Consider the following 26,316-nt stretch of genomic DNA (forward strand, 5'->3'; position numbering starts at 1 on the left):
CGACAACTCCTACCCGACCGCTGGAGGCATTCTCATTATCAATGACGTCTCTGGAAGAGGCCATCAGCCACCATAACATTCAATACACGGCGGTCTCATAAAGCTCAACACCGTAAAGACCGTAACCCAATTGACTCTCATCGCTTGCATGCAGACATGCAGCTGTAGTCTCATTTCCCCGCGTTTTGAGCTTCGCTTGATTGTGGGGGAGATACGGCGGAGCAGGTGGCCCAGATAACGGAGCTTTTTCTAGCTCCAGACAATCTTATCTGTGGGAATATCCCGGGTACACTATCAGCTAGGTAGGGAGGAGTCCGGAGGAGATCCGGCCGACGATATGAATCGCGAGCTAGTTAGCAAGCGAGAACCGGCGGGGACATGGTGATATCGCCTTGATGCTGGGGTCATGGTGATTGACTCATATATCGGCCGTTCAGGCTGCTTGATTCATCATCTCCATCTTCACGGCAGCCTCGCACACAACCTCGAGCAGCAATAATGACAAGCGAAATCCCCAAAGCCCTCGACGATATCGAGATGAAGCGCAAACCCTCCGATACGGACGTCCAAGAAGGCATCGTCGACGACGTGGCCGTCGAGTACTCGGACGCCTACTACCGCAAGCTCCTCTGGAAGATCGACCTCTGGCTTCTGCCCCTCATGTGGATCTGCTACGGTACGCAGCAGACTGACAAGACATCCCTCAGTGTGCAGGCCGTCTTTGGTATCCGCGAGGACACGGGTCTCGTGGGCGAGCAGTTCAACTGGCTGAGCACCATCTTCTACCTCTCGTACATGGTCTGTGAGGGCCCCGGCAACTGGCTCATGCAAAAGTGCCACACGGGCAAGTTCCTGTCTATCGTTATGGTCCTCTGGGGTGTCATTGTGCTGTGCATCGCCTTTGCAAAGAACTTTGCACACCTGATGATTCTCCGGACTTTTCAGGGCGCTCTCGAGTGCACCATCTCTCCCACTTTTATGCTCATCACCGGCGCGTGGTATACCTCCCAGGAGCACACTTTGCGCTCTCTGATCTGGGGAACCTCCAATGCCGGCATGAACATCCTAGCCGGTCTCAGCATGTACGGTATTGGTCTCCATGCCGAGAAGCACCCTGGCGGTCTGGCTGCTGTAAGCAACCCCTGCCCCCCTGTAAATCGAGCGTACGGCTAACCCACTTGACCCCTGAAACAGTGGAAGGGCATCTCATTCTTGCTCGGAGCTTTGACGATTACCTGCGGCATCCTCGTCTGGTTTGTGCTCGGAACTCCTCGTGAGGTCCGCTGGCTGAGCGAGGATGAGAAGCGCGCCGCCATCGCCCGCGTCGTCGCCAACCAGACGGGATCTGATCGCGAGAAGCGATCCGAGTTCAAGTGGGAGCAGGTCTGGGCCACATTCAAGGGTAAGCAATCCGAGCCAAACCGAGTAAACACTGCTCACATCGTGTCTAGACCCCCAGACCTACTTCTTCTTCTTCGTCACCATCATCAACGCTCTCCCTAATGGTGCCAACACGACTTTTTCTAAGCTCATCTGGAAGTCGTTTGGTTTCACTCCCCTGGAGACGCTGCTCAAGGGGTCCACTCCCTACTACTGCGTGAGCATCTGCTGGTTCCTAGTAGTCGGCTATGTTACTCTCAAGAAGCCCAACCTTCGATGTAGGTTTTCGTCGTCTTTTGTTGACTCCTAGCTGACAAAGACTAGTCGTTATGATGATGTTCTCTCTCGTGCCGGCCTTCTCGGGAATGATGGCTCTTGCATTCTTGCCTAAGGATGGCATGAAGTGGACGAGATGGGGCATGTATATCCTGCAAGTCTTTGGATCACTCCCCGGACTCAGTGAGTTTTATTCCATCCTGCTAGCATTGGTGGTATCACATCTTGCTCACCGCTTCATCACCAGTGATCTGGACCTTCCTGCCATCCAACGTCGCAGGCCGAACCAAGAAAACAGTCACGGCCACGATTCTCTTCATCGCTTACTGTGTCGGCAACGCCGTCGGAGCCCAGATGTTTGTTGCCTCGGATGCGCCCAGATATATTCGAGGCCTCACCGCTTGCGCTGTCCTCTACTGTGTCGAGTTCTGCAGCATGGGAACGTGGCGAGCCTACTGTCAGTATCCCAAGACGCTGCTTGTCCGGCCTAGACTAACTCTATTCTTCAGACATGTGGGAGAACCGTCGACGAGCAAAGTTGATCCGGGAACAGGGCATTTCTGAGGAGGAGAGCCTGCGCCTCGGAAAGGAGAATGCGGAGGCCGACATGACTGATCGGGAGAACATTCACTTCAAGTACAAGTATTGATCGAATCAGGATAGGCTGCTAGTGGTCGAATTTTGTGCATAAATTGTCCCCTGTTCTAGGGGAGGTTAGGGAAGGGGGAAAGCTCTGAAATATATCCAATATTGCTAGCGAAACTGCCATGACTGATAAGCACTGTAATCTCATATTCGGCGTCTTTAAAGTCCCGGATCTAGCTGATTACAAGATTTATCCTCATCCTTGCCATGGATGTTTCCCTCGTGTGTATACTGGTTCATCACAGCGCTTCCAACCATGTTAGCTCTTCACGGAGGACACCACGCTGGGGCTAAACATCTTCTTTCAAGCTCTCTCACTAACCATAACGTATTCAGTATAAGAGTCGCTCTCATTCTTCAACATTCACTTTGTTATTAATTTTCGCCTACGCCTTGCCACCGCTAAAGATATTGCCAATTCTAACAAGCTCATCCCAACGCTGATCCTTCTGAACCTCGATAGTACCTTCCGGCGTGATAACCTTCATCTCCTGAACCGTCTTGGTTCCGTAGTCGTAAGTCTCGTCGTTGTTGACAAAGGCGACCAGGATCCGAATCCAGTCAGTCATGAGTTGCTTTTCCCTAGGCGCCGGACCGTATGATATCGAGAAGCTGTTTTCCTGTTAAACGGGCCTGTTTAGAACACCCCAATGAGTGTAGACTTACTTCCAAAATGGTTTATCCATTGCGTGTGCAACTCCAAATGACAACGGTGCCACTGCCTCATCGATGAATGATAGCCGATAGGCGATCTGATATCGCCATATATCGCGGATGCTCACACCATTCTCTTCCAGGTGTTTCACCAGTGCTCTTGACGGTGCTCTTACCTGACCATCAGACACGATGTTACCTAGAAATGGGTGGATCAGCCTACTGATGACGGCTTTTGTTCAAGGGAGTGTGTTACCAAAGAGCTTCTTCCAAACAGCCAAGTCGTTGGATGTCGGCAGCGGATAGCAGTCAATCGCCCTGTCCGTGACTTCCGGCGCATAGTAGTTCATCACCTGAGTCCTGAGAGACTCAAGAGTTGGTTCTTCTGGACTATTATATGTTGAGTACAGAGTCTCTTCGTTGGCAACTTCGCCGATGAGGATCTTGTATCCCCTGGCCTGGAACTCGTCGGCAAACTCCTTGCTCTGGAGATAATCCATCATTCCAGAATGAATAAATAGGTCATCGGTGACTGGTCGGAAGGTGTGGTGCGTCAGCTTGGGGATAACTTCGATCAGTTCCTGGACGCCGAGTTTCCTCAGGGCCGCAAGCCTTTTATCGGCAGGCCACGATTCTTGGATCCTAAAGTGCCGACACAGCTCATTGAACTGAGTCTGGGCGTTTTCTAGGGACCTGGGCTGCGCGGGTATGGCGTTCGAATCCATAAAGATGCGCCGGAATAAGGGAGCCCCTTGGCTCGGCCGGCGAAATTCATGCAGCATCTGAGCCTCGACACTGTAGGCTCCGGCGCTGCGACCTGCGAGTGTGATGTTTTCCGGGTCGCCTCCAAAGAGAGAGATGTTCTCTTTGACCCATTCGGCCGCCATCCGCTGGTCCCAGAGCCCAAAATTGCCCCCCGAAACGCCGCCGCTCTCCTCGACCAGGTCCTGACCAGCAAGGAAGCCAAATATGTTAAGACGGTAGCCTATGGCCACGACAATCGCGTTGAGACCACCGGTGGAAATAAGTTCTGTAGGATCCATGCCGGGTTCTTGTGAAGGGTCGCCCATCTGAAACCATCCACCGTGCAGCCAAAGCATGACGGGCCACTTGCTCTGCCTTTCGTCTCCCACAGGTGTCCAAATGTTGACAAAGAGGCAGTCCTCGCTGTACGCCCCGTCGCCGCCCTCGGCCTTGCCGACGTGGAATGCCTTCTGGGGGCATACGGCTCTAAACTTGGTGGCATCCAATGGCCCGCCTGCGTCACTTCCATAGGTGTAACCTGGTGGGAGCGGTCTCGGCTTGCGCCAGCGATGCTCTCCGGTTGGAGGAAGAGCATAGGGTATACCGGCATATCGACGCGACTTCTCGTCAAGTTGGAGACCACGAATGACTCCCTTGTCGCCCAGATCCAGATCAAAGGGTTTTTCGTTGTAAGATATTGTGTTTCCCATCTTGATAGTGTGATTTCAGTACAAATGGTCGGACAAACGATGTTAAACGCGGCCAAGAAAGAGTCCGAGGACTTGATGATTGAATCATCTACACAGGTGTCAATCCGTTTGTCGGCTGCCGAGATCCGTTCCTTATCGGCGGCGGGCCGGCCCCCGCACGGATCTCCGGCCGAGGATTCGGGTAGAGAGAGGCGGGGCGGACCTTGTTCTCGTTCCGGGCTACGCAACCTCGCAAGTCTTCTGAATAGCTAAGTAGACCCTTGTCAGGCACCATAGAAGGGGGAGCGATGCTAAACAGGTCGCATCTCAGATCTCAACTAAGCCCAGCCCCAACGCATAAACAAATTCAACGCAGCAGCACAGAGAAGCAACCATGGGCAGCATCAAGGACAAACTGACGCCAGTGGATCTCTCCCACCACATCAACATCAAGAGCAAGTCTCGCCATCCATCGCCGCTCAAGGACATTATTAAGTTTATGGGCTATGATGGCATGATCAGCTTAGCTGGAGGTACCTTTTATAGGACAACTACCCGCCAAGATTACTAGCTGACCATGTGCCAAGGTCTTCCTCACCCTTCTCTGTTCCCCCTTGAGCAGGCCAAATTTGAGTGCCTCGCTCCTCCCACGGCGCCGTCCCAAAAGACGGCGGAGGACGGGCTTGTGAGCCTCAACCTTGGTCGCGGATCGTCACCAGGAGATCTGGACCTCACCCAGTTTTTACAATACGGTATGAGGAGCCCGCCGAGGTTTTGTGTAGCCACTTACGGCTAACCTCCTAATCCCAGGATCTGGCGCTGGTAACCGGCAGATGATCCAGCTTGCGACAGAGCTCACCGAGAGAGTGCACGCTCCGCCCTGCGAGTATGAGTGTCTCTTGCACCCGGGAAACACAAACGCATGGGCAAAGGTAGTTGGTCTGCTCTGCGAGGACAACGACTATGTTATCGTCGAGGAGTACACATATCCTTCGGCACAGGCGCTCTGGATCCCTCTTGGGATCAAGGCGGCTCCTGTGGCGGCCGACGCAGAAGGTATCCTAGCGACCAGTTTGCGGGATCTGCTCGAGAACTGGGACGAAAAGGCTAGGGGCAGGGGGCGGCCCAAGCTGTACGCACTCTTTCGACCCGATTGATGGGTTCTGCAAACTGATTATGTGCTTTCTGCAGGTTGTACCTTGTCTCAGTTGGGTCAAATCCTACTGGTATAACAATTTCAGCACGCCGGCGCAAGGAAATCTACGCCGTTTGTGTTGAGTTTGGTATGCACACAGCTCATCTCTCTCATAGTGTGTCTACTAACACCATCCAGATTTGATCATTGTTGAAGATGACCCGTACTACTTCCTACAGTTCCCGAGATATTCGCCTCAAAAGGAAGACAAGCCCTTCCAGCCGGTTCCCACAGAAGACTTCCTCAAGTCACTAACCCCGTCCTTCCTTTCTATGGACACACAGGGCCGCGTCGTCCGCCTCGAGTCCTTCTCCAAGACGCTATTCCCCGGTCTGCGGCTCGGCTACTTTGTCGCCAACCCCGTCTTCACAGAGCGACTCCTCCGCGTCACGGAGGTCGAGACCCAGGATCCCGCAGGCCTCAGCCAGGCCTTTACGATCGCTCTTTTCATGCAGTGGGGGATTGACGGGTACCTATCGTGGCTGCAGAATCTGCAGTATCGGTACGAGACAAGGCGCAACTGGCTTCTCTCGGCCTTTTACGACCAGTTCACCGTCGTCCCAGCCGCCGAGTCGCCGGTACCTACCGCCCAGGGCTATGTCGCCTGCCTCCAGGGGAAGAACGGCGAGCTACGGCCCGTCTTTAGCTATGTAGACCCCGGGGCCGGCATGTTTGTCTGGTCTAAGTTCTACTTCAACAGTGTCCCTCGCTTCGCTGAGCTCGAGGGCCAGTCGCTTGAGGATCCGGAGCAGGCCTTTGCACAGGAGCTCTGGGAGGCCTTGGCTGCGGGGCTTGTGCTATTGACTCCGGGATCATACTACCACGCCTGGCAGGGCGCTGATAAGGTTTCGACCAAGGCTCGAGGAGCAGATCCGAGGTCCGCCTACTTTCGATTCTCGTTTGCAACTCCCACTGTAAGGATAAAGCCCCAGAAATTCGCAGGATTACGATGCTGACACTACTGTGATTCAGAAAGAGCAGATCCACGAGGGCGTAAAGCGTCTCAGGAAAGTAGTGGACCAGTTCTGGGGGGAGACAATATGAGGTACTACATAAATAGCCTCTTCCCAGTGCCCGATGTATCGGAAACTGAACTATCTAGCTTCAAGTCCAGGGTCAGCTTTAGGTTCAATCCCAAAAGTTCATCCATCACAATGTGCCCCAGAAGTTTGCGCACCCCGTCACAGATGACTCCAGGCTGAACAAGTCAGGCATCTGGCTGTGAAGCATGGCCGAAAACTGAAGATCTAGGTCTAATGAAGAACCCTGACGATTTCTTGTCATATTCCCCAGTGTTTGTTCAATGATTGCCCTCCCCTTGGATGCCCCTGAACATGCCCCTTCCAAGTCATGCAAGAATCGAACACACTTCTCCACATCTGGGTCGGGCTTTTCAGGGGATGGATCTTGCATCCATAGCCTGAACAGTCATGGTTAGTTCCGAATTTCCAAATATTTACTTGAAATAGGGTGGCTTGATTTCTTACAGGGCCAAACCAGATATTGTTAGGCAGTGTACGGACAATGCCAAGTAGTGTGATGGCGGAACAAAGTCCCGGACCAACTCGGCCGCGTTGACACAGCTACGAGCGGCACTAATGCAGTTCTTCACGGGGTCTAGTTGACTAAATGTCTGCTTATCGTTGGAGAAGGTTCTAGGCTATTGTTGAGTATGCTGGGAGCACATCTGTAAGAGATACAGGGCACCTTACCTGTAGAGATTGAGGAGAGACCCTGCATGTATGACGAAAACAAGAATGGACATTGTCAAGGTTGGTCCCCGATCTAAGGTGCTGTAGCAATGGTCAGCCATTTCTCTACTGATGATTATCTTCAGCAGGGTATATACTTGGCAGAGAAACGAATCTCATCCGGTAAGCCATCGAGCCACTCGTCCAGGGATTTCTCAATTCCCTTAGCTAACCTCACCGTTCTTATCCTACCTTGTGGCGAGCCGAGGCTTGCTATTCTGGCCGGCGCCTGGAGATTCTGGATCTTACTGGATATCTGACACAGCTGAATAAATGCCAAGAAGCCCGACAAGGGTGATTTCGACGACGCCGGCTGGTCATCGAGGCCCTCTGGACGGCTGCATGCTGCTTCAAGTTCCTCGTCGGGGATAGATCGAGGCAAGGCGCAACAGCAATCGCCATCGTTAGCAGCCATTGGTCTTCCAAGGCAGACGGACGTGACTCTGTGAGAAAAAAGCAATCAAAGGCTGCCCAGCACAGTCATTAACAAGTGTTTAACGAGATGGCTTACCTGTCGAGGCAGTATACGCTCCACCAAACTCGTCGAGACAGCTCGGCTTCCAGCAGAGATGCCCCTGAATCCCTTGTCGAGTCTTGAGACGGCGCCGTCTATTGAACATAAGCGAGGCCACTTTGCACGGAGATAAGACATACGAGGTTGCTGAGATGCATCCCGAGATCTTGGGCTGCCCTAACGGCTTGCCCAGCAAAGTGCCAACTCGAAGACAGAGTATTCCACCCAGAGCAGCACATTGACACGAGTGCCAGACACTGCGTCCGTTCCACGCTTGCCTGGCCGATGGTTGAGAAGTGCAGCAGCAAAGCCTTCTCGTAAAACTCCAAGCCTGGGAAGGCCGACTGGTTTCCACCGGAAGCGATGAGGCCTGACGCACATGCACAGACTGCGAAGAAGACGGAGAGAAATTCTTGGTCCCTAGGTGTCTGCTTTTGGGTAACGTATAGGCGGGTGTAGCGATCCATGAAGTGAGGCTTGAACAAGACTGGGAATGTATAGTGCAACTGGTCAAAGTAGAGCCCAATGAGCATGTCGGCAATGTATCGCGGGGGCAGGTTCAGATCATCGGGCTTTGGCAGGTAGGGTAACTCGCGCCATTTGAGGCCTTGGATGAACAGAGGAACCTCAACTGAAGGATTACCATCCCTCTGATCTGGTCCATGTCGCATACTTGTGATAAAAGTGTCGGGTTCTGGGTCTTTTTGAGGGTTATCAGTGGCTAGGCTCTGGATAGACTTGACGAGGAGCTGGTTGCTGGCACCACCAATGAACCTAGGCACACAAGTCAGCAGCTATGAAATGACACAGTTTGGGGGCTGAAGGCATACCTTAGCTTCCCGTATGAGTCAGGAACCAGCGACCCAAAGCTCTCAAGGGCCGGGTTATGCTGGAGAGCCAAGTCGACAGACTCATCAGAAAGGTCGACCTCGATCTCCCGGTCGGGACTCGGGTGATGGGATGCACTGTGGTAATCGGTGTCACGTTCCGGTTCGGATGGCGCAAACTCAGTATGAGACGCGCCCGATGCTGCTCCCGAGTCGAGCGGATCGAGGAGCGACTGCAGATGTTGAGAGACCTGCTCCAGCTCCGTGGCGGCGGATCCTCGATGTGGTGAAGGTTGGACGTCGCTGGGCAGCTTCTCAATGGCGCGGGTGAGTTGAGCCGTGACAGCTTCAAGCCTCTGACACAAGGTATCAAGCTGCTGGAAGCGAGCCTCGAACAAGGTAGCATAGCTACGCCGGTCAGATGAATGACACTGCATGGTGAGCCGGTGGGGGGAATGCTTACCTGCGACTGCTAGAAGCATTGTCGTTGCTTCCAGGGTACTCACATGTGAGATGACGAGAGCCGCAGTTATGACAGGGGTTATTCCCGTCGCATTTTATCTGGATAAGATGAATTATTCGTATCAGTCGGATTGCCCGCAAAACAAGACTCGATAAATGGTTGCTCGCCTCCTCACCTTTTTGCGCCGACAAGTGAGGCATGCTTGCCACACACGAGGCGCAACACCGTCACCAGGCTCTTTACTCATGGCATCCGTCAGTCAAGTCGATGGGTCTAGGGTACGCAATGCAACAGCAGCAGGAAAATGGCGAATGGCAATGGATTGGATGTCCCAATATCGATCACCGAGTGGGTGGCAGGCGAGGATCTCATTGTCGCGCGGTCGGCTCCGCTGGACATCAGTTGCCCGCCTGACCCAGTGGTACATAGCCGCTTCCTGGTGCCGTCCGCCCATCTCGACGTAGAACAATGGGCCCCAGGCGCGGGCTCGGTCTTCGTTATCCTTAACTTGATAACGCTGGAGCTCGGGGTTATATCTGTGGGCCGAGTGCGGGGACGGTCGCCTATCCTATCCTCGTTTAACCATGATTCCTTTTCGCTAGTTATTCCCTGATAAAACAATAGGGGAGCGGCTAGCGGCCCAGTGCTTGGGGGTTGAGCGGAACATGTTATCGTTGATGGATCCATCCATCGAGGGGGCAAAGGCCACGGCCCGAGCTCCGGCCGGTCGGACATACAGTCACGTGTACCCCCGGAGCGGACGGTAGGATAAGTAGGTAGAGAGCTGTTTTTAAGGCCTAACCAACCTACCCACTTTGTGCCATAGGTAGTGGATCGCCTCTGTGTGAAATAATGTCGAATCAAATTGCATCCCCCGTCGTCGACGGCAAGACGCGTCTCCAACACTCCCTTGAGCGAGCCAGAGATGGCCACGGCCCCAGTCTCGGGCAGTGGCTCGCCTTGCCAGGGTATACACTTGCAAGAACTGTTGCACCTCTAGGGCAAGACGTCGGTGATCTCCAGCAGCCCTCCCCTCCCTGGCCTTGAGACTAATGTTGTTTCCATAGTGGGTGCTCATTGACTGTGAACATGGCAATATTGATGATCACAACATGTACCTCCAGATCGGTGCCGTCTCATCAAGTGGAGTGTCGCCAGTCGTGAGGATCCCCGCCGATGCGCCTTGGATGGTCAAGCGTGCCCTCGACGCCGGAGCCCACGCCATCATGGTGCCAATGTGCGAGACCAAGGAGCAGGCCGAACAGCTTGTTCGAGCGGCCAAGTACCCATCAAAAGCCCATCCTGAAGGAATACGGGGCACCGGCGCCATGTTTGCCCCGGCGGCATTCAACCTCACGGGGCGAGACTACCTTCTCAAGGCAAACGAAAAGGTCATGGTTTTTGTGCAGATTGAGTCTCGCAGGGGTATGGAAAATGTCGAGGAGATTGCCAAAGTGGACGGGATCGGTATGCCTCCAATCAATTGCTTGCCTATGTCACCATCTATTGACTAACCTCTCTCCGCCCAGACATGCTCTTCATTGGACCGAATGATCTTGCATCCTCTTTAGGGTACGTGGCTTTTGACCACGCTTCAATCCCTGAGGTCCAGCAAGCCTCTCAGAGGATTCTCGACGCAGCGCTAGCAGCCGGAAAGTACGCAGGGCATTTCGCTCTCGACGCAGGGACAGGCAGGTCACATACACCCATGGGACTGTGATATTTTGTTAACCATCAGCTCAGCCGCTCAAAAGTATAAGCAAGGCTTTCACTTTGTCAATTGCGGTGCCGATATCGTCGCCCTAACGACATCCATGTCCAACGAGATACAACGAGTGAGGGTTCTGACGCAGGAACCAGCCACGAACGGCGTAAAAAATACCGATAAGGACGGAAGCATAGTGGAACATAAAGAGATATTAGTTGATGCTAAAGACATAAAGATCTACTAGATAATGTTTACTCTTCGCAATCGCCCAGCCAGCCGCCTGGACTTAGGTACCCTATGTCTAGTCACCGGTTATGCTTCTTTCACAGCCCGAATGTCTACTTGTCCTCATTAATTAACCTTTTTCTTGGAAAGATAACATCCAGAGAAGTACAGAGCGCTCAACAGCTCTGGCACATGGGATGGACTTTGGGCACAACTGCCAAGGGCTGCTTGTTTAGCCCTCAGCCAGAGGATGCATAGTTACCAGACCGTCACGACTTAACATCACGCTTCATCTCAATAACAGAGAAGAATCTACATGGTTTTAGTATTTAATAGCCTCGTGGAGCAGCGGGTCACAGGCTAAATAGTGAAAAGTCTAATGTAATATTGAAAAGTGTGTAGGGGGGTAGAAAACCAGTGTGAAATGAAACAGCTGTAGGTACAGAATATATGAACATATGAATGTAGATGGAATAGACATGCTGATGTTGTAAATGTGTAAAATAACATAAGTATAATCACACCAGGTTTATTATCATTCAAATTGATCTCGCTGGTCAACGATATTTCCAACCCGCTGGAGCAACCCGCTGGAGCCACCGGGGGAAGGTCTTTTATAGGCCAAATCCTTAAAGCTTCTTAGAGCACATCCGGCGAGTTTATGTTACAATTCGAATTCTCTAGGGTCCCTCATTTCTTTAGACTGGTTTGATGTGAGTCCCTTGTCTGGCAAAGCTAGATCTGAGACTGCCGGTTCTGAACGATGTGTCAGATGCAGAAATGTACCCCGAAATGCGGTAGGCTCATGGAGAGAAAGCCCATCAACGTCGAAGGCCGAATGAGGGTTGGTTAAGTGGAATGTCTCACTGGACCCCGGTTATCTCCGGAATCTCAGAGAACACCTAACCGAAGCGTCGGGGTCCAGGCACAGGGTTTATGACTTCATGTCAGGCACAGCATCTTGATCAAGATTTGATTCAATCTGGACTTCAATCGGAGGATCGGCATCAAGTAGCTTTGTCACACCTAGCATCCTTTACGCCGCCTCGGCCGCCATTGAACCTTGAGCTGTCCATTCCACAGCAGCTTTACATATAAGAGCTGAAATCCATCTTCAGGAGATCAAGCAGACGGGGGGATGGCACACTCCCATGCGAGGAACCTTCAATAGCCCCCTTGCGTCCGCCGGGCCGCGTGAGACAGCCTCCCCCTTGCAGACAAAGGAGAGTGGCAACAGGGGCAGACTCAGCTAGCCAGCCATCAGGAGAAAAACAAAGAAGTGGTTGACGCCAGAATTCTAATGGAATGCAAATACAGGAGTCGTCGGCTCAGGGTCCCCAACTCAATCGGATTAGGAAGAGCGCCATGCCCGATACAGCTGACAGGCACGAATCATTATCTCATGGGCATCGCCACCAAGTCCCATGTCTTATCCGCATGTGGCATAGAAGCCATATCGCAAACAATCGACTGCCCCTCGTGGCGCCAATCTTGGCTCCGTATGCTCCGGCACTATAACCCAGATTATGCAAGCTGCAAGGGCCCGTCGAACGACACGGGAATGCTGCCGCCTCGTGGCGCCAGTTCGCGGCCCTGCTTGGTGAGCCCGACCAAAAGGTTAACGGCCAGACGCGTGCTGAATGGAGCATGAATGACCTGCCGGACTGAGAAGTCAGGTCACCCTGTTTGAACCAAGGATGATGGAGTCTCCTTGGCGAACTTGCGGTGACGATGAAGAAGGATCTGGACCTTTGAACTCCTGAGTTGCCCCTGACGCCGATCCCCACCGACCGTTTTGAGGGTATATATGAAGAACCTTTGCACCGCGAAACGCCTCTCGAGGGGAAGAAGTTGGAGCTTCTCGCCAAAACGCAATTCCGACTCTTGAGGGCTCGAGGTATCAGCTGCATAGCCATCATGAAGGTCTTGGTTGCACTGCTCCTCTCGGCACTAGCCGGCCGGGTTCGGGGTCTTGGTTCTACAGATACTATAACCTGGGGTGGTGACAATTCCCGAACAGGCTACCAGACGTAAGTGATGTTTGAGAATGAGTGTGTTGGTGATACTAATCAGGAGGGTTACAGGAACCACAACATGGACCCTGCCGTTGTTGGTAGTCCTCAGTTCGACATTGTCTTCAAGACTTCCCTCCCCGGTCGATACGTCGGAGCAGCCGAGCAAATATTCTCACAACCTCTCGTCTACACTCCTTCTGGTGGCACCACGCAGTACGTGTTTCTCGCGACGACACAGAACAACATCTACAAGCTCGATGCCAAGACAGGCGAGATTCTCGCCTCTCGAAAACTGCACATTCCTTTCCTGACGGCTGATCTCGACGGCTGTGTCGACGTGAACCCGACAGTTGGCGTGACTGCTACTGGCGTCATCGATCCTTCGACTGATACTTGGTATCTTACGGCAAAGACGTATTTTGATCAGACGGCTGGACAGGTCCCACAGGGAAGGCCGGCTGGTCGATACTACGTTCATGCTATCAACGTCAATGACCTCACCGAGAGACCGAATTTTCCGATCAATCTCGAAGGTCTGATTGCCAATAACAACCCCGAACGAATGTTTACGGGTGGAATTCACCACCAGCGTCCTGGATTGCTCCACACCGGGCAGTACGTCTATGCCGGTTTCGCTTCTCACTGCGTCCAGTACAACTTCACAGGTTGGATCATTGGCTGGGACAAGACAACTGGCAAGATTGTTGAGAAGTGGGCTGCAGAAGGCAAGGGTGTCCCCAACACCATTCAAGGCGCGGGTATCTGGATGTCTGGAGGTGGTCTTGCGTCTGACAATGCCGGATCCATGTTCTTTGCCAGTGGAAATGGCTACGCTTCCCAACTCTCGACGATCCCTGTCAATGGCTTCACGCCGCCCACGGCCATTGAACAAGCAGCAGTTCACATGTCGATCAACGACGACGGTTCACTCAGCGTGATTGACTTTTTCATGCCATTCGAAAAGCAGGAGCTGGATGGTGCAGATAAGGATCTGGGAACGAGCCCTCTGGAACTTCTACCAAGTCAGTTCTCGTGCGGCGATGTCAAACGGATGGGCGTCGTGACGGGAAAGTCAGGCAAGACATACTGGCTCAACCTCGACAATCTTGGCGGATATAGAAATGGACCGAATAACAAGGATAGGGTGATTCAGACGTTTCAAAACGAGAACTCTGTCTACGCTGGAGCTGGCGTTTATCCTCTTGAGGGCGGCTACATCTACATCAATGGTACGTTCTTGAGATATTTGTGAGTCTGTTATGCTAACTTTTGCAGTCATTCAATATCCCACGCATGTTTTCAAGTTCTCATGCACCAACGGCGTTCCTTACTTCACCAAGGTTGCTGATAGTCCGACAAATAACGCGTACATCTTGGGCGTGAGCCATGGGACAACTACATCCTTGAACGGGCAGCCAGGTACAGGTCTACTCTGGGTATCTGACGTTCAAAACACCAACTTCAAGATCTACGACGCTATTCCTAAGAACGGTTACCTGAATGTCATCAGGAACTTTACCATTGTTGGTATCACCAAGTTCAGCAGGCCAGTCTTTGGCGATGGAATGGCTTACATCGGAACGACGGTCGGTTACTTTTACGGCCTTGGTGCTACGAACAAGGTTCCTCTCAACTGCACCTCGCCTGTCGACTTTGGAACTGCCGACTTTCAGGACGTTACGAATCCGCAGACGGTGAACTGCACTGCTTTGTTCGACATGACCATCACTGGCATCGATCTTGCCGATGGTACCAACTACAACATTTCGACTGTTCCCACTCTGCCCCTGACTTTGACCAAGGGCAAGTCATTTACTTTCAAGGCCCAGTTCTTTCCCAAGAGCATCGGCCGACTTGGTGGAACCGTCAACATTCAAACCACCGGTGTGACAGATGACTCGTACAGCAAGACTACCAGAGTTCGGCTGACGGGAGTTGGAAAGAGCACTAATGCCTTGTTGTCAGTGAACCCAAAGTCTGTCACATTTGCCGGGCTAGTTACCGGGACGGACCCCGACCGAGAGACTGTTCTTCTATCCAACGATGGAACCAATCAACTCCAAGTATCAGCCGTGTTGTTCTCAAACACATCTGCCGATGGCCCCTTTGATACGTGGACGGGCGCAGGAAGTCTCAAGGTTGGCAAATTCTCGTTGACAGACATCCCCGCTACTATCGACGGAGGCATCTCGACTGCCGTTTCCATCAGACCTGATACATCTTCCGCTGGAAATTTCCAAGGATGGGTCAAGTTTGTCACGACTGGAGGCAACGGAACTGTCTACATGGCGGCTTCAGCGGGTGACCCAGCATCAGCCCTGCTTGAGTTTCAGACACCAGATGGTTCTGGTTGGGTGACCTATGAATCTGGTAAGCCCTTTACCTTTGGTAATGTCACAGAGAACACTTCGAGGTCTTTGCGGTTCAGAGTCACCAACAACGTTGCACCGGGCGGCGTCAAACTCTCTCTCACCGTGTCTAAGCCGCCCTTCGGAGTTGCTGGTCTTATTCGAGCTGCCAACCAAATCGACCTGGCTGAGGGAACTCTGCTCGCACCGGGCCAGAGTCAGACAGCAGTGCTCACCTGCACTGTCCCCAAGAGTCAATGGAACTTGGAGCCCTACAACGGAACGGCGCAGTGGACCATGAACACCAACGATCCTACCTGGGACAAGCAGTTTGTCCAATTCTTCTGCAACGCCGTGACAGAGCAGGCCGCGCCTCTTCTTCCCAGCGGCCTAGGACAGTACCGCTACGTAGGCTGCTTCAAAGAGAACAACCCCGGTCGTCAGCTGTCCAATCTCTTATACGGCGACGGGACAAACACCAACAAGATGTGCATCAATGCCTGTGGACAAAAGGGCTCGACATTCTGCGGGACACAGTACCGTCGGGAGTGCTGGAGTGGAAACAAGATTCCCAATCTCAAGGTTGATGACAAGAACTGTAACTTTGACTGTGCTGGGGACTTGAACCAGATTTGCGGCGGTAATGGCATTGATGGAGCTGGTGCATACATCAGTCTGTTTGCTGACACGTTGTCCTGGGATGGCAGCTTTGGGGCTATTGGAGGCGACGATGGTCCCAAGGGGCCTTATGTGAACCCTGGAGTCTATGGATACAACAGTATTGGCTGCTATACTGAGGCTACTAGCGGTCGAGCGCTCAGAACTGGCAAAGGTGTAGATTCGCCCACAGTTGCCAACTGTGTTCAAGCTTGCAAGGCCGGGAGCTTCACATATGCTGGAGTTGAGTACGGCGGGGAAGCAAGTATACCCTCAAAGTGAATTTCTGACAGAGGTACTAACAATATCCAGTGCTACTGTGGCAACGACTTCTCTGCCGGGTCGGTCCCTGCGCCTATCGGAGAGTGTGCTATGCTCTGCAACGGTTGGTTCCCCTGTTCCTATTGATTGATTAAAGATACTGACGTGCATCAGGTAACTCGACCGAGTTTTGCGGTGGTCCCAACCGTCTGAACGTGTACCAGTTTAATGCACCCGTGAGCAGTTCATCGTCTACATCTAGTTCCACCACGAGCAGCAGCCTCGCTTCAACCTCAACTTCCTCCTCGCCCTCAACTACCTCGTCTGTCTCGAGTGTTGTCTCAAGCTTAACGACCAGCAGCTTGACAACTAGCAGCTTGACTTCAACCACGAGCTCTACAACGGCAAGTGCCTCGACTAGCAGCAGTAGCTCTACTGTATCGAGCAGTAGCAGCACCACTTCGAGTACAGCATTGAGCAGTACGTCGAGTGGATCTACAAGCAGCACCACAAGAGCGACGACCATGACGTCGAGTAGCGCCATCAGTAGTAGTGCTGTGACGAGCAGTACCACGACCAGCAGCACTGCTAGCTCTTCGACAACCTCAAGCGCTGGAACCAGCAGCAGCTCAAGTACGGTGAGCGTCAATATTGCTGGAGGTGGTAGCAGCAGCGCGTCAAGCAGCATGTCGACCACTTCATCAAGCAGCACCAGCTCTTCGAGTGTCTCGACCTCGCGCAGTACTACAAGCAGCACCCCGAGCATCCAAAGTAGCTCAAGCAGTATTTCTAGCTCCCAAAGCAGCTCGAGTAGCACTCAAAGTAGTTCAAGTAGTTTGAGCAGCACCACTGCTTCTACATCACGACCAACTACCACCACTACGTCAAGCTCGAGTGTCTCTACGACGGCCTCAAGCTCTTCGACTTCGACTACTTCAACTTCAAGTACCTCCACAACATTGAGCGCTGCCACTACCTCTTCTTCGACGGCAACCTCGCGATCAACGACGTCGACGGCATCCTCTGGCTCATCATCTACCGTCTCCTCAACCACTTCCTCATCCTCGCCTACTTCCCCAACTGCAAGCTCTACGACGTCTCGTTCTAGTTCTACTACCACATCTTCAGCATCGTCCAGCACTTCGTCTTCAAGCACCACTTCATCTGCAACGTCCTCTACATCCCAAGTCACAGTTAATCCAGCTGGTGCTGGAGATAGCTTCACCACTACATCTTCTACGACATCCTCCACTACTACATCATCTTCCCTTTCATCGTCCATAACTTCATCTAGCTCAACCTCTAGTACAACATCTCGGTCCACTTCAACCACGGCCTCGAGTACGTCTTCATCGAGTGTGACTTCAACATCCTCATCCACAACATCCTCCGCAGCGTCCTCGACATCGTCCTCGACAACATCCTCATCCACATCGCGCCCAACCTCCTCCACCTCAACTACCAGCAGCACGACAACAACCTCTTCAACCACAAGTTCCAGTGCCAAGGCCACCCCCACGGGGCCACAAATTTCGGACAAGATCGGGAACTGGAACTTTCAAGGCTGTTGGACGGAAGCCTCCAGCATGCGAGCCCTCAGCCAGAAGGCGTATGCCAAGGACGACATGACGCTCGACAACTGTGCCTCCTTCTGTGACGGCTTCGGTTACTTTGGGGCAGAGTATGGACGCGAGTGCTACTGTGGAAATTTCCTCAACTCGGGCAGCGTCAAGGCCGACAACCAGAAGGACTGCTCGTTCACCTGCCCTGGAGACAAGACCCAGTACTGTGGTGCTGGTAACAGGCTTCAGCTTTATCGAAACGCTGCTCTGCCAACTACGACTTCAAGCACCACTCTCAGCACTAGAAGCAGTACTACAACAACCAAGGCAGCTACTCCCACTGTCGTAGCGGGCAACAAGAACTTTACCATGTACAACTGCGTCTCCGAGCCATCCAACGGCCGCATCCTCCCCCGACAGATGCTGAACGATGGCGACGCCATGACTATCGACGCCTGCCTCGAAAAATGCTGGATGTTTAAGTACGCCGGCGTCGAATATGGCCGAGAGTGCTGGTGCGGCGACACTCTCAACTGGGAGGGCAACACGGGTGCAACCCCCGGAAAGAACGTCACCATGGACGACTGCAATTTCAAGTGTCCCGGAAACAGCCTCACTTTCTGCGGAGCGGGATCGAGGATGAACTTGTACATAAACAACTCTACGGCGTTGTCGGAGATTAGAAGGCGGCGAAGGCGTCACTGGACGGGTCCTTTACGTAGCTTGACATAGCACATTTCCTAGCGTTAAAGACAGGATTAGATAGTATTTCGTATATATCATAAATTTACTTTCATGTCCTATATGTAACTCATATCAAGTTCTCTTCTGCGGCTCTACTGTCAATCTCCTTGGTACTCCTGGACTATGCTAGGCCGAGAAGACGACTCTGCACTTCAATACAGCAACTACTGTTCATTTGGGACTCGTCAAGTTCGTCTAGGAAATAAAGTATATCCCTATCTGGATTGAAGAAATAGTGACCGAATAGATAGGACACGAAAAGCTGTGGGTAGAGCGAATGTTGATCAAGTTGGCGACTGAACGATATCCAAACAAAACCGATCTGAGATATCCAACAACCCCTCAAAGTACAAGTTGAAATCTTCCCTCTTGGGAATCATCCCGGTTCAATATGCAATTAGCATTACAAAATGCCCCGCCCTCCCCTCCTTGTAGAATCAGCTGGCAAAGGCAGCTGGGCGACCGTCTCGTGGACCTATCACCGTGATGAGCGTGATGAGGCTTGCAGCCAGCCATGTTCAGCCTGTGTCAGAATGCCGGAGCCTGGTTCAAGTTCTCCACTTTTATTGTCCCATGAGATTCCGTTTTCAACCCCCCTGCTCGTCCATTTCATCTGTGCATCTTGTCGACTTCTTATCCTGCTGAGATGCCATCACCAGCAAGTCCAAACGCGCAACATGGACAGACAAGGGCGGGCAGAGATTTCTGACACCTCGCGTGAATGCGATGAGCTATTCACGCGGTATATCCGCCGAAATCGACCGCGACATGTCGCTATTCAGGCTTCTCAACAGCGGTTCTGGGCCTGGCTACATGCTTTCAATTCCTTCTCAAGACCGCCTTTGCCGCTTGATTCGCAGCTCGACGAGAAACAAAACTTCCAGACTCGAAGGGTAGTACTGCTACTTCTTGGAGTATTAAAGCAAAATCTTTGTCTTGGTAAGTTGCAGAATAATGGAATTACTCGCCAACCGAAAACTAAATCATCCATCTAGCACTACAGCCTGTGCAAGACAACGAGAGGCTGTATGCGTCAGATAAGAACGATCCACCAGGCAGACTGGATATAGCTCTGTTTGGAATCGAAGGTTCGCTTAAGAGACTTGAAAAGGTCGTCTCTACGATTCACAGAGCTACGACAACAAGCCTGGAAAACCGAGTCTTAGCATACGCCGGCGAAAAACGAGACAGGCGTTTTGAGCAGCATGTGGACCGCGTACTTCAATTCGGGCGCCCTGAGCTTAGGAAACTCCTCTCTGTCTCTTTCTTTTACCGCCACTATCGGATTCTCCACGAGCGCAGGACGGACCCAAGACACGAGGGGCGTGGGAAGAGGCCTTTCAGGGCACTGGCAGACAGCGACAGCCCCAAAAAAGTATTTCCAGCTCTACAAGTTGTGGGATAAGCTTATTGATAATAGGAGCTCGGTTCAGGGATGTCCGCTTTAAAACGGTTCATGGACGGTTCTTCGCTGCTTAGGGCCGGAGATATACGCTGCCCCAAACCCCCAACCATCACCAACGGACAGAAGAAGGCCGTCTGCCCGATTTGCAGGAAGTCATACAATGTTGAGGTATTCAAACCAGAAAAATGGAGGTAAGTTGTGAATCAGAGAGCTGCCAGGTATGCCACAGGCTTATCAATGACGTAGTTCTCATGTACACCAAGACTTGAAACCATATGTATGCATTTCGCAGAACTGCAGCAAGAACCTTTTGTTTTTTGCCGACAAAACGTCTTGGATCCAACACATGAGGCAAGTACATACAACCACGTGGGTTCGCCATCTCCACGGACCGTGTTGTGTGGAAATGCGCACTACCACACGACAGAAATCTCGTGTCTGAACATCCCACTAAAGAAAGTCTATTGGAGCACATTAAGGCTGGGCACAAGGATATATGTGAGAAGGATGAGGACCTAACAAACCTCGCTGGCAGCAGTGGTGTTTCCATACCTCAACCCCTGAACATTTGCCCAATCTGCGGAGATGAACACTCTGAAACCGGCTCTTAGATGAACGACGATTACAATCACAAGTCAAATGCCGAAACACCAAAACATGAAGGAGGCTCCGGAAAATCAACTGTGCAGGTCATCTTCCCTCAGGATCGATTAGAGCGAGACCAATCACCTGTCGCATCTGGGGCTGATTTCGCTGCCACACAGGAGAATCGCGATCATCAGCGTATAGAGAGGTACATAGGCAAGCACCTGGAAGCCCTCTCGTACTACTTCTGCCATTACCTCATCCAGCCTCCGAGTGCTGAAGACAACTGGATCGCGGGTGACGAAGACGATGTTTGGGGCCCCCTTACACCTGTGTCCAACGAAGCTCCTAGCGTACATGAAGATGAAGACGAAGAAGAAGAAGACCCTAGAGGGCAAGAGAGAAAGAAAAAGAGGCGCAGAGTTCATGAAACCTCTAAAGAGTCTAATTATCTGCCCATCGGGGGCGAAAAGGTCACATTCACCATTTGGCGCGAGGAGTACACTAGGGACGGCCCATTTGTGCCTGGTACATCCAGTCAATCACTTGCTGGTGTCCGAGGCATCTTGGATGACTTTCGGCGCTCGGTACAGCACGAATTTGTACAATCAGGTAGATCTCGATGAGGTATGCTATTGTCTGATTTCTCTCTAAGGCGCTGTAGGGAGTATATAGGGGCTGTACTGGGGCAGCAAATTTCAATAGAATTGAGCAAACTGTCGCTTCGGTATTGTGATCTTTGTTGTAGCTGAAGCCCGGTCCTTGATGAGATGATTGAGCGAATAGATAGTCTGGTCGCTTCGGGCTTATCGAACTTACCACGGTGTGTTAACGACGTGGGCTATGCCTGGATTACATTTCCTCCTTCTCACATAGCCTATAGGTACCCCTGGCTGCTCCAGACTTGTTAATCTTGTTATTCAACACTCTGATCACTTCTGGAAACATTATTCATAAGCGCTATCTTTATGTTCTGCTCAAAAATCATTAAGATTTGAATCTTGATTTGAGTGTATTCAACTTTTATCTACCATGGCTTTCTTATACGTTAATATCGACCAACAACTTGCCTCCACTAATCTCTCCTTTCCTCATCCTATCCAAGCCCTTGTTGACGTTATGCAACCCATCCTCAACGTCAATAATTCTAGGGGGTACAAGGGCGCGGGTAGCGAGCAGCCTCTCCAGCCAGCTCGACAGAGCCTCTCCAACTTCGGGAACCTCATGGTATAGCTTCACAGGCATGGTGTGGAATATCACTCCCGCAGACGCTTGCTTGGGCAGTCCGCTCATGCCCACGATATGAGCGGGAACTGTCGGCTCAGAGGGTGGAGTGCTCGGGGGCGAGTTGACCGGAGGAGTCTTGCGGTGGAGCTCCTCGGGTCCCAATGCACGCAGAAGAATCTCGGCTGTATCCTTTCCTCGTGTGTCGATACCGAAACGCAGCTTGCCCTTGGTGTTGGCCCGGAGAATGGCCACGGCCCGCTCGGGGTCGTGGCTGTCGACGAGAAGATCTGGGCGGAGGACGGGGTTCTCGGAAATGCGGACACCGTGCTTCGCGTTGTCGACGACTAGAGCTACCCGGAGACCGACAAGACGGGCAAGCTGGGCGGCGATGACGGCTGAGGTTGATGAACCGCCCCAGATGGCGATCCAGTCTCCGGGCTTGGCACCCTCACCGGGAAGAATACCATTCAAGCACTCGCCTCTGATATCCTGTGGAAGCGACTCCTCAGGAACCTCCCGGACAAGGTTCAGGATATTTGGACCATCATGGACACTGGTAAAATCAACGCCGAGACACACGCCCAGTGACAATGAGGCAGCAACGTAGGCGACTCCTAGCGTGGCACCTTGGTTGACGGTAATTTCCTTTGGAATCCTCACAACGTTAAAGTCGGATGCCACGACGTACTGCTGGTATGTGGCTTTTCGAAGGTCTCGGTAATCGGTGGAAATGACGATGACCTTGTCGTTGACCTTGACTCTTGAGGGGCCAAGTGGAGCGCGGACGACTGTACCTGATGCCTCGCGGCCTGAGATGTAGGGGAGCTCGGGGATACCAAAGCCATAGTCCCTGACAGACCAATTAGACCCGACTTGAGTTACATTCAGCTCATTTACTTACGGTGACTTCCAGTCGATAGGGTTCAGGCCAATAGTGTTGGTGCGCACCAATAGCTCATGGTCGTGCTTGGTATCGGGAATAGCGTAGCCATGAGTCACTTCGTATTGTTGCCTCACACCGTGTAGTAATAGGACTGTCTGGGCGGAGGGTATGGTGTGTTCGTTTGTTGTCTCGGGTATTTGGGATGGCGCTGATGAGTCTGTCGATTGGTCGGAAGGTTGTGTTGGCTGAGGTTGGGCTGCAGGTGATGGCTGGGCGGTTTGAGAGGCGGGCTGTTGCTCCTCCTTCTGTGTTGTCTCTTGTATTTGCAAGTGAGGGAACTTGGCCTCGAGAACAGGCTCGGGTGTGAGGGTGACAAAAGTACTCGTGCTCATTGTGGGCGAATCGTTTGCTTGGTCCAAGTCAGGGCGATCGAGTAGTTGTTGTATAAGCCGAAATTATCGAATCGACTCTTGAAAAAGACAACGTCTAAAACCAGGGGTAACGCCCTTTTCAATGATCTACAACAAAAAGCAAGCCCGCCTCTGACTCGGAGCAAACACGTAAGAAGTACAATCCCTCACCCTCCAACAACCGAGGGTGGGAAGAGGGCGCATTTTGTTCCAACCGTCGAATTCGGCGACGAGCATCGGTTAGCGCTCCCACGCGGCGGATGGCGTCATGGCGACTCTTGTCGAATCAAGCCCGAGATGCTTATCCCATGCCCGCATTTTCTAGATGACGTGACTTGGGTTGTCGTCTGCCGGTGTCGGGCTGAGATCGAGGCGTCTCCACACGAGGCGATGGTGTTATTTCGCCTATCAATCACTCAACCCCCAGGATGTTCGCTCACTTTGGGTTTAGCCTTCTCTTCATCAATTCGCTTAAGGATTGTCAATGAAGGTTTAGAAGATCTTGATTGGGGAGAATCTTTTCTTGATGCTTCTTAGTTGCCGTTTGAGGCTTGGCCGGTCGTTGCCGGTTCCATCTGACGGGGTATCAATCTAGGAGCGACCAACACTAAAGCACGCATCTGATTCATCAGGAAGCATCTCGTCAGCTTCAACATGACTCCTATCTGCACCGGAGTTAACACGGACTGAGCCAAGAACCTCCTTCAGTTCACCCTGCGATGCCGGGACATGTACGCCGGCATTTCACCCCGCGAGAACGTGACAATCCCGGCAAGGATCGCACATCGACAACTCAACCATGCTTTTGCGGGGTTCTCCATTCGTACATGCTGCCTAGGCGGAAAGGTTCGGGTATAAGGACTGAGGTGTTTGTGGGATGTCGATGGTGCAACACCCCTATGTAGATGACGCCATTCAGGATTCAGAGGAACAGCAGCCTCTGAAGTTCGCTTGCCAGAGCGGCTGTGGGTAATTATCTCGTCCTATTTGTAAGCCTTGTCTAGACTATCGGTTATCCAGGATTTCTTTGCCATCTTGTGATGCATCCAGACCTCTCGGTGCCGACCAGGAGGCTTTCAGACCCACGCAGTTGTCTGTATACAGCCGGTTACAGCGTTTAGAGACGCAATCGCGCAATCAGTCACGAAAAAGAAAATGAGTGAATCTCGCTAGTTATTCGTGATTGGGTCCGAGGCCGAAAATAGCCAGCAGCACAAAGTAGGTCAAGCCAGATCCGATCTGATGATTCCGCCGGGCAGGGGTAGAGATTTGCCAGGGATCTCAGCTCAAATCTCTAACCTGATTGCACAGGGCAAGACATGTAAACAGGTGTTTCACGCTGTCAGCAGCACTTTGTGCATGTCCTGAAACTCTTGAGTTTTGTTTCAATGATCTACACGGCGATTCTACACTCACCAGAGAAATAGCTCTGGGTCATTATATAACCCCGCCATTGCCGTTCTTCTTGCAACATCGTATAGGACTATTCAATACGAGTGAGTGGGTAGTTAACAACCAAGCGTAGACCTAGAGGTCCACTATAGTCTTGATGCAAAGCCTCGACGCGGCTAGCATTACCAGGCAACTGGCCATGCATGATCGTGCATTGACTCCGTTAAATCCGGCTGTCAGTGTCCGGGAAATTGAGCACTCAGAGTTATCTTTGTCAGCCTGTGCGAATTCTCGTCGAACCAGGTGGGCATAATTCTTTCATCCGCAACGTTCGTCCACTTGTCTTGCCTGAACACTCAGAGAGACCTTCCTTACTATCCTTTATAACCACTAGGCAAGGACGCCTACAAGGCCTGAGTCTTTACGGGGTTTCACGAATGCTTAAAGAGTAGAGAGGCCGTTCAGGACAAATCACGTCGGAAAAGGAGCAAAAATGGTGAGAAATTTAACTATTCATAATTATCATGCTAATACCCTATAGCGCTAATTAAGCAAACACTTTTACTGAGCCGCAGCCTTGATAATCTCATAAACCTCCTCATCAGTCTTTCCCTTGAGACCAAGCAGCTCGTTGTCCAGCTTGGGGAACTTGGGCACGCTAGCGGGGTCGTAGATGGCGCGGTAAAGGTAAGCGCCAAAGGTCTCCCAGTCGAGCAGACCCTTGGCAAGTCGCTCGTTGGCAGTGTTGATGAGGTCGTCGAGGACAGCCTCCTTGACGGTCCAGGTCTTGTTGGGGTTGGCCTTCTGGGCGAGCTCGAGGACCTTCTTCTGGGTGAGGACGGCGTCTTGGATGTAGACGACGCGGTTCTTGGTCTCTTCGGGGTGGCTCACGACGCCGACGACGGCATCGGCGACGCTGGAGAGGGTGGTGGTGCTGAACTCGGCGTTGCCACCGTCGATGAGAGTGGCCTCAGACTTGGAAAAGTCGACGAAGAAGTTGTGGGCCAGACCCCAGTCGAGGAAGACCGAGTTGTACACGAAAGTATATGAGATCTTGCCCTCCTTGGCAAGGGCCTTGAGCTTCTCCTGAATAGCGACCTTGGCGCCAAAGAGAGGAAGCGCCCGAACGCTGGGAATATCGAGGTTGGAGCCAAACTCGGAGGGGATGAAGCGCTTGACGCCAGCGGCTACGGCAGCATCAACAAGGGTCTCCTGTGCACCGGCGGCAAGGGTTGTGAGGGTCGAGACGACGGCATCCTGGCCCTTCAGGGCGGCAGTGAGAGACTCGAGGGACGAGTAGTCGACCTCGACGACATCGGTACCCTCGGGAAAGGTGGACTCGGAGCCGGCGCGCTTAAGGACTCGGATGGTGAACTCGCTGGCGACAAACTTCTTGAAGACGTGGGAGCCGAGATCGCCAGAGGCTCCGGCGATGGCGACAGTCTTGATGGTAGACATGGTGTGTATGTGTGGATGTGTTCAAGGTTATGGGGTGGTAGCCGGGATTGGGTATTGAGCTGGTTGATGATGATCAAAAGGGCTGTCAATGAAGGCATCTCGTCTCATGTTATATATCTATCGTCGATATGCTCAATATGCGCTTCGACGGCGTCATGGACATGCTTTGTCATGAGGTGATAGTGTGAGTTGACACCATTTTCGTCCATCGGCACATTACCCAAGGTTTGACAAACCGTCTAGGGTATGATTTGAACTTTAGACACCCATTACGAATAGCAGGAGAATTACTCCAGGT

General features: G+C 52.3%; 9 protein-coding genes across 9 annotated transcripts; 5 read left to right on the forward strand and 4 right to left on the reverse strand.

Annotated features, from left to right (window-relative positions):
• Window positions 1-498: 498 nt before the first annotated feature.
• Window positions 499-2,305, forward strand: NCS54_01236600 (Hypothetical protein; the record flags this gene model as incomplete). The annotated part of the gene is made up of 6 exons (XM_053157601.1): window positions 499-1,131; window positions 1,195-1,402; window positions 1,452-1,658; window positions 1,705-1,839; window positions 1,904-2,113; window positions 2,166-2,305. 6 exons carry the CDS (start codon window positions 499-501, stop codon window positions 2,303-2,305), a joined length of 1,533 nt encoding a protein of 510 aa, XP_053013576.1.
• Window positions 2,306-2,687: 382 nt separating this feature from the next.
• NCS54_01236700 (Carboxylic ester hydrolase) lies at window positions 2,688-4,409 on the reverse strand (the record flags this gene model as incomplete). The annotated part of the gene is made up of 3 exons (XM_053157602.1): window positions 2,688-2,913; window positions 2,968-3,154; window positions 3,212-4,409. 3 exons carry the CDS (start codon window positions 4,407-4,409, stop codon window positions 2,688-2,690), a joined length of 1,611 nt encoding a protein of 536 aa, XP_053013577.1.
• A 373-nt stretch (window positions 4,410-4,782) lies between these two features.
• On the forward strand, window positions 4,783-6,627 carry NCS54_01236800 (Aminotran-1-2 domain-containing protein; the record flags this gene model as incomplete). Its single annotated transcript, XM_053157603.1, has 6 exons — window positions 4,783-4,921; window positions 4,976-5,140; window positions 5,199-5,520; window positions 5,580-5,671; window positions 5,722-6,497; window positions 6,556-6,627. The coding sequence occupies 6 exons, from the start codon at window positions 4,783-4,785 to the stop codon at window positions 6,625-6,627; spliced, it is 1,566 nt and encodes a 521-aa protein (XP_053013578.1).
• Window positions 6,628-6,732: 105 nt separating this feature from the next.
• Window positions 6,733-9,385, reverse strand: NCS54_01236900 (Zn(2)-C6 fungal-type domain-containing protein; the record flags this gene model as incomplete). The annotated part of the gene is made up of 9 exons (XM_053157604.1): window positions 6,733-7,003; window positions 7,071-7,238; window positions 7,296-7,376; window positions 7,433-7,777; window positions 7,846-7,943; window positions 7,989-8,622; window positions 8,679-9,083; window positions 9,139-9,236; window positions 9,314-9,385. The coding sequence occupies 9 exons, from the start codon at window positions 9,383-9,385 to the stop codon at window positions 6,733-6,735; spliced, it is 2,172 nt and encodes a 723-aa protein (XP_053013579.1).
• A 605-nt stretch (window positions 9,386-9,990) lies between these two features.
• On the forward strand, window positions 9,991-11,090 carry NCS54_01237000 (HpcH-HpaI domain-containing protein; the record flags this gene model as incomplete). Its single annotated transcript, XM_053157605.1, has 4 exons — window positions 9,991-10,146; window positions 10,206-10,605; window positions 10,668-10,794; window positions 10,877-11,090. The coding sequence occupies 4 exons, from the start codon at window positions 9,991-9,993 to the stop codon at window positions 11,088-11,090; spliced, it is 897 nt and encodes a 298-aa protein (XP_053013580.1).
• A 1,898-nt stretch (window positions 11,091-12,988) lies between these two features.
• Window positions 12,989-18,646, forward strand: NCS54_01237100 (Hypothetical protein; the record flags this gene model as incomplete). The annotated part of the gene is made up of 8 exons (XM_053157606.1): window positions 12,989-13,101; window positions 13,156-14,315; window positions 14,362-16,352; window positions 16,404-16,476; window positions 16,527-16,990; window positions 17,188-17,448; window positions 17,659-17,852; window positions 17,938-18,646. The coding sequence occupies 8 exons, from the start codon at window positions 12,989-12,991 to the stop codon at window positions 18,644-18,646; spliced, it is 4,965 nt and encodes a 1,654-aa protein (XP_053013581.1).
• Window positions 18,647-20,674: 2,028 nt separating this feature from the next.
• NCS54_01237200 (Hypothetical protein) lies at window positions 20,675-21,274 on the forward strand (the record flags this gene model as incomplete). Its single annotated transcript, XM_053157607.1, has 1 exon — window positions 20,675-21,274. One exon carries the CDS (start codon window positions 20,675-20,677, stop codon window positions 21,272-21,274), a length of 600 nt encoding a protein of 199 aa, XP_053013582.1.
• Window positions 21,275-21,689: 415 nt separating this feature from the next.
• On the reverse strand, window positions 21,690-23,150 carry NCS54_01237300 (Hypothetical protein; the record flags this gene model as incomplete). Its single annotated transcript, XM_053157608.1, has 2 exons — window positions 21,690-22,725; window positions 22,777-23,150. The coding sequence occupies 2 exons, from the start codon at window positions 23,148-23,150 to the stop codon at window positions 21,690-21,692; spliced, it is 1,410 nt and encodes a 469-aa protein (XP_053013583.1).
• Window positions 23,151-25,121: 1,971 nt separating this feature from the next.
• On the reverse strand, window positions 25,122-26,018 carry NCS54_01237400 (NmrA domain-containing protein; the record flags this gene model as incomplete). The annotated part of the gene is made up of 1 exon (XM_053157609.1): window positions 25,122-26,018. One exon carries the CDS (start codon window positions 26,016-26,018, stop codon window positions 25,122-25,124), a length of 897 nt encoding a protein of 298 aa, XP_053013584.1.
• Window positions 26,019-26,316: the final 298 nt, after the last annotated feature.

This window comes from Fusarium falciforme, chromosome 10 (assembly GCF_026873545.1).
Source record: "Fusarium falciforme chromosome 10, complete sequence".
NCBI lineage: Eukaryota > Fungi > Ascomycota > Sordariomycetes > Hypocreales > Nectriaceae > Fusarium > Fusarium falciforme.